This window comes from Petromyzon marinus, chromosome 61, assembly GCF_048934315.1.
Source record: "Petromyzon marinus isolate PM22_M1 ecotype Great Lakes invasive population chromosome 61, UKy_Petmar_22M1.pri1.0, whole genome shotgun sequence".
Taxonomy (NCBI): Eukaryota; Metazoa; Chordata; class Hyperoartia; order Petromyzontiformes; family Petromyzontidae; genus Petromyzon; species Petromyzon marinus.
In genome coordinates, this window is record NC_133727.1 from 9,202,347 (window position 1) to 9,214,655 (window position 12,309).

The 12,309-nt window shown below is 45.2% G+C and overlaps 1 protein-coding gene across 1 annotated transcript in view; it reads left to right on the forward strand.

The window, feature by feature from the left end:
• The window catches only part of LOC142906081 (exosome complex exonuclease RRP44-like), a 28,553-nt gene extending 17,542 nt beyond the window's left edge, over positions 1-11,011 (forward strand). Inside the window, exons 15-21 of the mRNA XM_076053519.1 lie at positions 773-859; positions 1,264-1,420; positions 3,100-3,317; positions 4,293-4,461; positions 4,984-5,139; positions 6,689-6,811; positions 8,807-11,011. Coding sequence (XP_075909634.1) covers positions 773-859; positions 1,264-1,420; positions 3,100-3,317; positions 4,293-4,461; positions 4,984-5,139; positions 6,689-6,811; positions 8,807-8,884 — 988 coding nt within the window. The 3' untranslated portion in view covers positions 8,885-11,011. The remainder of the gene's footprint in view (positions 1-772; positions 860-1,263; positions 1,421-3,099; positions 3,318-4,292; positions 4,462-4,983; positions 5,140-6,688; positions 6,812-8,806) is intronic.
• Positions 11,012-12,309: the final 1,298 nt, after the last annotated feature.

A 12,309-nucleotide genomic window follows, 5' to 3' on the forward strand; every position in this document is an offset into this window, starting at 1 on the left:
CCCATGATGCATGAGGCTTGGGTGAATACCATGCACAAACAAGTGTTACAGGATTCATACTCTTTGTTTTTTTACAGTAAAGTCACGTAGGTAAAACTATAAAATAAAATAACAACTAAATTAAATCACGACGTTTTGGGCGCAACACAAGCGTCCTTCTTCAGGTGGGACAACCACAGCCAGAAACCATTGCTGAAGTGGGCAAAAAAGGGCTGTTGTAACAAGCGGCTATACAGGTAAGAGAGTGGGGGGGAGCAAGGGGGGAGAGATAGAGAGGGGGGGTGTGGGGTTGGGGAAGTGGGGTGTTGCTAGAGGGATTAAAGGGGCGAGCACGGCAAAATGCCGGGGGGGGGAAGTGAGCGGGGCTGGGAGGCTGAAGAAGCTGGAGATGCGGAAATGAAGGCAACAATAAAGAAGTTAAGGTTTTACCTGGTTAATAACATCCTTCTAGATTGGAGTGTTACAGGCTGCTGCGGGGCTACATTGTGGGCAATAGAGGACAATGCAGTGACATAAATTGATTTATTCTACTTAATGCTCCCATGTCTGTGCTCCCCCACCTTTGCCAACGCGTACTGACCACCACGGTTAAGTACGGTAAAACCACCCCACGACCCGCATGACATGGGGCGGCCCTCATCCAGCAGTGGATTGACTTAACGAGCTGTGCATGTTCAACTCAAATATCTGAGTTTGTGAAGTGTCTTATATTAAGATTCTGTGTTGTTTTGGCTGGACATGATAATCGCTCATGTCCCTTCTCCACCCGTAGGGCATTGACTCTGGCATCCCCTGAGGTCCGATTCCACATGGACAGCGAAACCCACGACCCGATCGACCTGCAGACCAAGGAACTCAAGTGAGTCTCGTCAACAAGACACCTCCCATGACTGCAATCCGACTGTTGTGCAGATCTCTCTATCAGAATCAAAATATATATTTCTACTGGAAGAATCCGATGAGCTATAAAGCTCTTTTTTCACAGATGTCCAGTTGGGGCAGGTCACAACGTTACAACAACAAACAATACAAGCACACGTTAGGATTGCAAAGTATTGGAAAGGTAAACAAATAACTTAAACAAATATACAAATAAAACTAAACTATTTTTATCTTACCAAGTAAAACCCTGACCACAAATGATAGCTGAACAAAGTGGCTTATCACATGGGAAATGTATTATCAGCAAAATAATCTAAGATAAAGATTCTTGACCCTTGTGATTGATGTGTTGTGGTGGCGGAAACTGGTGCGTGTACACAGGGAGACCAACTCGATGGTGGAGGAGTTCATGTTGCTCGCCAACATCTCCGTGGCGGAGCGCATCGTAAACGAATTCCCCGAGTGTGCGCTGCTCCGACGCCACCCGGCGCCTCCGCCTTCCAACTACGACATCTTGGTGAAGGCGGCGAAATCAAAGGTAGAGTTAGAACCCCTTTTAACGACTACCCTTGTTAACTAATCGCTTAACAACGGGCCTCCAATGTGTAGGCTTAACCGACCATTTCTCTGTTAACGACGGGCTGTTGTAGGTACAGTAAATATGAATTAATGCCACATAGAAGGGAAACAATAAAATAATAAAAATATAAAACAATACAATTCTCGACTGCAACACAAAGCAATCATCATCAGGTGTGAAAACCACAACAAGAAAATTTGAAAAAAGTGGCAGTTATTTTTAACGTTAGCACCACGGAGAGAGATTTGACTGTTTGTTCAGATGGACGAGTCCATCTATGTTCGGAAAAGAGGAGGGGGGAGACAAAAAATAATGGATGCGTTCTGAAAGCCACCTTAAGCGTGATCAATCAATTAAGACCCGAAATGGTTTATCAAATCTCTCTCCGTGGTGCTAACGTTAAAATAACCGCCACTTTTTTCACATTTTCTTGTTGTGGTTTTCACACCTGATGATGATTGCTTGTGTTGCAGTCGAAACGTCGTGAGAATTGTATTATATTTTTATTATTATATTTTTATTATTTTATTGTTTCCCTTCTACGTGAATTTACCGAAAGAACCAAGAATATGAATCCCTGCAGTCACGAAAGCTTTAAATCAAAATGAATTAATGCATTTATTAACAGTGTTTATTTTAATATGATGTGTTTATAATGTTAGTATCTTTATGTATTAATATCCATTGTTTAAATATTATAAAATACGTTTTTTGGGTGAACAAGGAAAACTTTCGATGCTATCGGACCGAATTAAGCTTTTAACACGTATTTCCTATACTCGCTTAATGACCAAATCCTTTAATGCTCGTGTTCGTGGAACCAATTACCGTCTTTAAGAGGGGTTCTACTGTCTCTAGATTGCTGTTAACCTTCCTTCAATATCATCCTCCTCGCAAGGAATTCAGAGGTCGCCGGGTGGCTCAAATTTTTGTTTGAGGTCTTTTGGTTTAACCGGGTGAGAACTCAAGATACCATAATAGTCTCATTTGCAAGGGTCACCTGGGTCACCCTATGACCCAGAGATTACAGCTGGGACCCTGGCTTCAAAATCCAGCAGCCGCATTGAACATACTGTGTTATCAAGTGTAGGGAGTTGAAGGACTCGGCTTGTTTCCCAGCTACTCCACAGAAATAAGCAACAAAAAAACATCACGATAAATGTAGATAAATTCCAGCACTGAAATGTTGAAATATCAGGTCGACTTATTGTAATGAACATTATGCTCAAAATGGGTGGGAATGTGCTACCCCCTACTGTGAAGCAGAGGTGTCTTGAAACGATGTCAGTATTGGCCTGAGTGAGCAATTGCAGGGCTGCACCTTTTACCTTTATCTTGAGATGTAGCCATATAGTTTCCACTCGCCCTTAGAGGCAGAACAACTCAAAAGGTGTGACGAACCACAGACAACGCTGGAAGGCAGCCAGGCACTGTGCCAGATGTAGATTAATCCACTTGCTGTACTGCCTTCTCCTGGCAAGCCAGGTTATGGAAACCTGAATGCCCACAGGAAGTGTGCTGAATAACGTTTTCTTTCCAATACACCACAACCCTTGCTGCTTCCCCAGCACTGAACTACAAGCCACGTGCGGGATAGTCACCTCACAAACGCCGGTGTGCCCGATTTTTTTGCGCAGAACATCGAGATCCAGGTGGACTCGGCTAAGGCGTTGGCCGAGTCCCTGGACCGGGCGGCGGTGCCGGGAGCGCCACCATACCTCAACACTCTGCTGCGCATCCTGGCCACGCGCTGCATGATGCAGGCCATCTACTTCTGCTCCGGCATGGAGCCCGACACCCACCACTACGGGCTCGCCACCGCCATCTACACCCACTTCACGTCGCCCATTCGACGGTGACGTGCTCTGGCGTCAGGCACACGCGTGAAATCGACCTTCGCGATTATTGAGGAGACTGTTGTTGTCTTGGTGTGGTCTGGGATTGTGCTGCCTTTCCCAAGTTTAGGAATTTATTTATTAATTGATGTACTTATGCAATGTTAACTTGTCATTATGGCACACCTCCGATTAGCACGATTGGCTACGTACGGTGCGAATGAAGTTCAACATACAACTTGTATATCTTTTTTCTATTATTTACTATTAGTGATTTGTTTACCTTTCCTATTCTTAGCACTCCTATCATCTACCTACTGGACGTCTGTCAAAAAGAGCTTTTATCGCGGATCGGATTTCTCCAGGATAAAGATTCAGAATTTGACTTATTTTTCTAAAAGGTCCTATAAACGGGAAGTTTGGCCAATTCCTTAAATGGTTGTTTGGCTTGTGTTGGAGAAAAACTAGAGGATCCGGAGAACACCAACGCCTACAAGGAGGGTGACAGTGTTCCACGTGCCGAATCAAGAATCCATTGCCGTGGTGCAGCGGCGGCCAAAAGTGAATTGCAATTCTGCCATGGATCGCTAACGATTTTGTTGTGGATCTTAAATAAGAACACAGATATGAGCAGGCAGCAATTTGCATTACATCTGATGACAAATAAAAAATCCTCAACAAAGAATTAAATTCATACATTAACAAAGATAATTTCCACCAGCAGATGGTGCTAGAACGTGGTATGTCCAGAGTACAGTATTCTATCACAGCGTTAAATCTATCTGAGTCATTGTTTGCGTAGCTTTCTGGTGGATCGTGAAACCCGCTGAGATCCACCAGAATGAATCGAGGTGCTTGGTGGATTAATATCGCTGCTCCGTTGGCATCTCGGGGCCATACCGCAGCCTGTATCTACTGTAAATTTAATCTTCATATTAAATAGAGGCTACAACAAATGTGAATATTGTTGTTGTTGTCTCCCTGTACCGTCACAGATACTCGGATGTGATTGTGCACCGGCTGCTGGCCGTGTGCGTGGGCGCCGACCCCACGTACCCGGCGCTCACCGACAAGCAGAAGCAGCAGCAGCTCTGCAACAACCTCAACTACCGCCACAAGATGGCGCAGTACGCCCAACGCTCGTCTGTAGCTTTCCACACGCAGGTGGGAGGCGGAAGTGTGGGCCACGTGGAGGTTGCACGGCGTGTGCTTAGGCACCTGATAATGCGTCCATTCGTCTCTTGAAAACCATTTTTAAGGTCACGAAAGCAGGCATCGTATTGTGCGTGTAGTAAGAATCAATTGTTTTGTATTCACACGCTTACGTGTGGTGGTGCCGTGGCTGTACTGGTTGGCTACACTTGACATTGCTTTTCAGCATTCTTCTGTGTTTGCTGAAAAACCTAGTCACTTGGCACATTTGCCCATGATGTGACAACTTTATTTGATTGGCTCTGTCAGGTGATGGAGGATTATAGTCAATACAATTGACATTGTACCTTCACAATTGAACTCAAAATAATCCCCATGACATGATGCCAATAGCACAACTGGAATAAATTAGCGGGGGGATGTGGAAAATTACCTTAAATCTTGTTAAATAATTATGGGCATGGTAAGTGATGCGCGTGTGTCTGCTCTTGGCCACGTAGCGGTGATTAACGGCTGTTGTTGTTGTGCTCTCAGTTGTTCTTCAAGAGCAAGGGAGTGGTGAGCGAAGAGGGCTTCGTGCTGTTTGTGCGCAAGAACGCCGTGGTGGTGCTCATTCCCAAGTATGGCTTGGAGGGGACGGTTTTCTTTGACTCCAAAGATCTCAAGCTCAACGTTACCTTCGACGAGGAGGTAGGGCATGTGTTCACTTGACCGGGAGGCATTGGCATTTGCCGAACGGCTGAATTCTGCATTTAAACCCAGGACTGGCTTAATGCACTGAGACCCAAGCCCCCTGACCATCTCTCTACGATTAGGTTTCTATCAGACACACAGACACTTGGTTTAAGGTGGAAGAATGCAGTGAGATACGAAGCTCCGTTTTTTTTGCCATTTGGCAGTCTGGACTATTACAGAGGAAGTTACACCGGTGGATACATTAGAGCCGGATGGCTCACAGGGCTATACCAAAATAAACTGAAACTGAATTAAATTATGTAAATGCGTTTCAAATATAAAACGGTCACAATTAAATATGCTTTGGAAATAACTGCCATGATGGAGCCCGTATTGTCACGGAGAGGACATCACATTAAAAATACAGTAAAATCCCTCAGATCCGGAAGAATTATAGAGAAAATCTAATGCTTTCTGTAAACAATGAGAAACTCGAAGGGCAGAAAAGTACTTGTAGAATAAAAACAAATGAGGGAAACAGTAGTTGATGCAAAAAGTGATCTCTAGATGGCAAAAAGCACATTTGTGACCAGTGGATCCGGTCCTTTCCAGCATGCCTTGCATGCCGCATTACATTGTCACTCTGCGTGGATAATGCACACAGCCTAATTTGGACCAGAAGCTATTTTAGGTATGTTCTTAACAGCAATTGTACACTCCATATAACCTAAGGGGGGTTGCATCTACTCCTTAATGATGGCCAAATAAGGCTTTAAAATTCCTTGGCTGGCCCGCACATCACGATCCCTCGGTTGGTTTGGTCATTGCAGCTATCGGCTTCTCATGCCTGGTTTTCAGCTCGCGGTGAGGTGGCCCAAGCGGTATTGCATTCGCTGTGTGTTGTGGAGGTTTGCGTTTCAAACTCGGTGGCCACTCCGGTTAATACTGTGGTGTGTATTAAGTGTAAAATATTTACAGGCTATCCGCTTTAACAGTGGACGTTAAAAGATCCTGTAACGTTATTCGTGTGCCAGCATCATGGTCCAAGGTTGGCAAATTACATGCAAATTACTTATTTGGGCAGCACATATCAATCGTTCGCCTCCTTTTACAAAGACGTAGCAGTGACCTTGAATGCAAACGTTTTGAGAATCAGTGAGGCTTTTCTGAGTGACCCATGTAATAGTATGAATAATAACGTTGGGTTTACGTCAATCCCTGCTTGTGTGCAGGGCACTTGGCAGAGAGCAGTCAGCGGTAGTGTAGCGGTTAGCGCTCTGCGCTACGATCCCGGCGACTTGGGTTCGATTCCTTCGCACGGTCAACACCAGTGATGATTATCTGAACCGGTCCTGGGCCTCCCCTAGGTTGACTCAGAACTCAATTGAATGCCTGGTGCGGTGTGTAAACATCGCCACTGGGGAGACAAAGGCGGCCGGGCATGGCGCTGGCGACCCACCCCCTTGTGTGCCGTGTCGGCCTTCATCTGTGCTCCTCGCCAACAGCACTTGCCCCAACAGTCTGTTAAGGCTACATTGGAGATATGTCTTTGTGTTTTGTGTAGGGCCCCACGCTGTGCGTGGAGGGCATCGCGCTGAACATGTTCGACCGCGTGTGCGTGCGCGTGTCGCTGGATTCGTCCAACCTGCAGCACCAGCGGATCCGCATGCACCTCGTCCGCCCGGAGGTACTCACCGTGCGGCGCGAAACCTCGGAATACCACCGATTTGTATTGTGACCATGCTGCTGTTGCTGCTTGCTGCGCCAGCAGTAGTGCACAAAAAACAAACGCTCGCCGCATCGGAACGTCAGCGGGCCGAAAATTAATGACACAAGCCACAGCATAGCGCTTGTTGCCATGCAACCCAAACTGTAGGACTGTACAGTAAACCCATAGAGACACAGAGATACATAGGAGATACAGAGAGACCCATTATGATTCCTAGAGATTCATAGAGACTCATACAGATACATAGCAGTGCATTAAAAACAAGCTCCTGTACGATTGTGGCCATGCAACCCAAACTTTGGACCACATTTTACACCACCGCTCCTTCAATGGAGGGGGTGGCAAGATGACACAAACTCTCTCCTGAGGCTCTCCCGTGGCTATCAGACCCATCCATTGGCATTTAGCCCCTGAACATAATACCCTTATAACATAGGAATAAAATATAAACTCCGGTCTTGGATGGAAAAAATATATGTATAGCTAGCATTTTGAGCTGCAGTCTGTTGTCCTATACCTCCTGTAACTGGCAAATTGGATATAATGCGATGATGAATGTATGAAGGAACGCATTTTTTGTTTAACGCGGATCCAAACTGGATATAACTCGGTTGAATGAATGGAACTACGTCGCGCGAGTAGGAATAAGCGGTCGTAACGGCTGCCTCGGCGTAGCATCACACAAGGCGGGATGCTGCTGGATGCTTCTAGATGCTACCCACGTTCCTTAGTCTTTGTTCAGCCTGTGTTACGCATCTCATGCGTTATTGCGGACTGCGCTTTACCCCATATAATATATATTATTTATTATAACACGATTTTTCCAAAACGCGGTGTTCTTGAGGTACGCAACTACCGTATTATAGAACAGACTGTATATCCAAAGACTATGGGACACTATCCCTACCTATATCAGTTGTGACTGTCCGTGTGTTTAAATCCAGCTTGAAAACGTCGTTATTAATTGGCTTTTCCTGGATTCTGATTGGTTATTACTGTGAGGGGAATCATTATGATTAGCTTTTATTGCATTTTGCATGCTGTGTAAAGTGTCAGTATCACTGTCATTATTGTTATTATCGGCTTTTACTTTATTTCTATTGGCTTGTATCTATACTTGAGTAATTTTTTAATGTCCAGTGCTTTTTTGAGATATTTCGATATGCAAGGTGCTGTATAAAATAGATTTTTATTATGGCCCTAGTTCATTGCACAAGAAGGGCCATTATCTGAAACGTGACCTATTTAAATGATCGTTTGGGGCTGTTGTTGATGAATGCGAGTTCTCAAGATACCAAGCTAAGTCAGGGTGTGGGAGCCTTGGTAGATATCAGATGTCTTAACAAAACTCCATGAGTCTGTTCTGCATGGGTTTTCTCCGGGTTCTCTGGTTTCCTCCCATATCTAAAAATAAGCATGCGTGGAAACTGGTATTAAGGTAGTTTACGTATCGCCATGGGCGGCAGGGTGGCACATTGGTAAACGCTTGCGTCTTGCAGCAAGAAAACTGGGTTTGATTCCCAACTAGAATGTTACTGTGTGGAGTTGTCAACTTCTCTCCCCCTGTTCCTCAAAAGTCTTCAGACTTGGCGAAGTTTTTCAGTGTTAATAAGTGTAATAATAACGTATCACTTGTGTTGCAAATACTCGCATGTGTGTGTGTGAGAGCATTGGTGTAGTGGTTAGCACGCTGCGCTATGAACCCGGCAACCCAATTCCCACTCACCGCCAACACCAGTGAGGATTATCTGAACTGCTGTTTGGCCTACCCAAGGTCAACTCTTACTTAAATGAGTACCAGGTGGAGTGTGTAAACATCAGCACTGGGGAGAGGTGTTGGCCACTTACCCCCTTGTGGGCCAGGCCGCCTGACAGCAGCACAGTCTGTTAAAGGCTTATTTGGGTGACTATCTTCGTTGTACGTTTGTGCCATTTGTGTGTCCGCCGTCACAGATTCCAGGCTACAACCCTGCGGAGTCCACCCCATGGGGCTCGCCTTCTCCCCGGCCTAAGAAACCCAGACAGCACTAGTGTATCGTGGATGCGGTGTCAACAAGATGTCAGAGGAGGTGCATGAGTGGGCACACACTCTGGGTTTTACATCTGCAGAGTTAATTAAGTGTACATTGTGCTCGCAAGCAGAGGTGAACAATTGAAAAAAAAGCAGTGGCGGTTATGAGAAATGCTACCCTGAAGTAACAGACGGTTTGCACTCTGAACTTGCAATCCAGAGGTCACCGGTTCTTCGTTCTGCTGTCGCAGTGGTTCAAATGGTAGCGCAATTTTTTTTTTAATTTAGAATTTTTACCTTGCCAACCAGTACAATCAGCCAATTAAGGTGTATACGCATCAAGATGTATGAAAGGTTTAGGATATCTTATGCCCCACTTCTTTGCCAGCCAAGACACTGACCCCCTTGTGATGAAGGTGATTTCACAAAAATATTGGTTACTGAATCGGTGGTGTTTATTGACTAACGCAGCAGCGTCCAACCCACAAAGCACTGTGATCCATTCTGGTATATCTCAACATGTTCCGTGATCTACCAGCAATATATGACCAACAGTTACCCGGATGGAATTAACCGACTAATAGAACACTGTAGACATGCCAAGTGCTAGTGCAATCTATTGGTTTAAAATATATATTATTAATCCATTAATTCTTAGTCGGGGATTTTGTTTTGCCATCTGCTATAACAAGAATTGCTTTATATTAGAGGTGTTTATTCCTATTTGTCCCGAGATCCACAATCAAAATCTTTTGCGATCACCCATGGATCGCGATTCACATATCGGCTACCACTGATCTAACAGTTGAAAACCAGTATCCAATATCCATAACACAGGTTTTTTGGGTTAGATCGCGTAATAAATATTTAAATGTGTCGGTAAACCCGCCACCACCCGACACAGCCAATTCGAAAGGTTTGTCACATTAACAGAACGTGCCAATTCGTTACTAGTAACATCACACCGGTGTCTTGGAGACAAAAGCCACAACATTTACAATCTGAGTACAATGTTTCACCAGTAATTACAACCAGCTTCATCAGGCGACAGCCAGATTCGTGGAGAATCCTCGTTCCTTAATGCGCATGCATAATGTGTGTTGATTAACATATAAATAACCCAATCGGCAATGGATACCCATAGTCATATGCATTCATTGATTCCCCTCCCAATTCGCGAAAGAAGTGCTCACAAGTGATGGCTGTCGCCTGATGAAGCTAGTTAGTGCTGGCGAAATGTTGTACTTAGATTGTAAATGGTGTGGCTTTGCTCTCCAACACACTGGTGGACTGTACTAGTAACGAATTGACATGTTCTGTTTACGTGACAAACCTTACTAATTGGCTGTCGGGTGGTGGTGGGTTTAACAACACATTTATATATTTAAACGATCTAACCCATAAAACGTGTATTATAGTTGAAAACCTACAATTGTGCCAGGTTTGGCCTGTCGGAGTGGGCCATTAGGGTGGCCACTCGGAGGGCAAAGCTCTGGGGAATCCGAGCAAGAGCTTCGAAGTATGATTGTGCACGGTGACACCCGCAGGGGTCTCGTTATGGATGGCAAATGGAAGATTTTTTATCGCGAGAGGATTCCCTGCAAGGGATGTTAGGTTACTTATTCTTGTGAGGATGCCATTTACTGTATGAAGGGGCAGCGGTCAGCTGCATAGAACAGAGTATAAAATTCCCCGAGCTGTTGCTGTTTAAATCGTCGGTTTAACGGAGAATTTCACCTCAGGTTTTTTTACACAGCTGCCCCACCCCTCATCGGACTCTGTGCAATCACACAAGGAATGTTTTTGGAAAAAATGTCGGTGTCAGAAAATTTTAAGGTTTAATCGTTTACAAATGCGCATTTCGTTACAGCTTCTCTTGTCCTTTAGACGTGCAAAGATAATTTCTGACAATATTGACACGTTTTCAAATTTTTTCGTAAATGGTCGTAACTTTGCTCACGTATATACAGTCCTTGGGCAATAATTCTGAGCTCCTGGAGTAGTGGTAAAGATTTAAGCGAGTTGATGTCTTTGCGACTTTGTGTAAATGTGTTTAACATTTTTTAGCTGAATCGTATATTTACAAGCATGTACACATGAGTTATACGCGTTTATATACAAAATTAAACCGATTTATTTTCCATGCATCTTGTTATTTTGGTTACTTTAAGTTACGTTTTCCACTGCTGGATGAACATCTCGCCACGTGATGTTGGATGTCAGGTTTAGTTTGACCATACTTCACCATGCTGGTCACTGTTGGAGGATAATAATGTCCACTTGCAATGCACCACCGCGCAGTATTCACTCGCCTTCGAATCGAGTCCTGCACCGCCGTTTCACATGCAAATTTGATTCTCAATCCCTGGGCCAACTTGCTCCTAATTAGCATGCGATTTGCCGCATTTCGATCTCGGAGGTGATTAAATGCGCCGGCTTCCAGGCTTGTTGAGCCGATCGGAGCCCAATTAACGAAAATTGTTGCCAAAGCAAAAGCGTGAGCTCGAATGTTTGTCCGTGTTCTTTTCAAACCACCAGTCGAACGCCGGCCTCTGCCCACTCTGACCGTGCGGAGGCCCTGGCCGTCGGGGAGGCCCTCATGGTGCCTCACGGCAAACGTGGGGCCCGGGTGGGCGCGTCGACGGTTGATCGCGTACAGGCGGTGCAACTCCCACAAATGAAACATCACACCTTGCTGATCTCGTGTCCAGGAGCATAAACGATCATCACGCAAACTCCGGTCATCCTCGCAGCAGCAGCTCTTGGCCATCGAACAAAGACGATCACCGCTTCCTTCCGATATTAGAAGCCACGAGCTATGAACGACTCGGAGGTTCGAGCAACCACAGCCGAGTGGGAAGGCAGCAGCAGCCCAGGCGGTGAGCCAGCTCCAAAATCCCCCAAGCACTGAAGTTCTCGATTTAGTACATTGAAAAACACGACGGTAAGTGAAACAACGTAAATCGAAACCAATTTTGCCATTCACTTGAGGGGCCGTCCATAAATGACGTCACGCAATTTTTGACCTCTCGTCACTTGGCGTCACAAAAAGTCAGACCCCCCCCCCTCAAATATGACGTCACAAAGCTCTGCCACCCCCCCCCCCAACCATATTTCCATTTTGAAAATAAAACATGCTTCAACTATTGTCATTGTAGTGCGTGGCGCTGCACTGATGTAGGCGTGTTATAACAGTTAGTGTTATAACAATTCTATACTTTAAAAAGTTGCGCATTTTGATGTGACGTCACATTTCTCAAACCCCCCCTCCCCCTCGTCACACATCGTCACAAATGTCTGACCCCCCCCCCCGAGGTGCATGACTGCGTTACCGTGTTCATTCTGTGGTGAAGGTATGAGGAAAAGGAAGAGGGAAAAGCATCCAGCGTCGCCGCACGCAGGCAACGTGTTTATCACACTGGTCAAAATATAAAAATACATATAT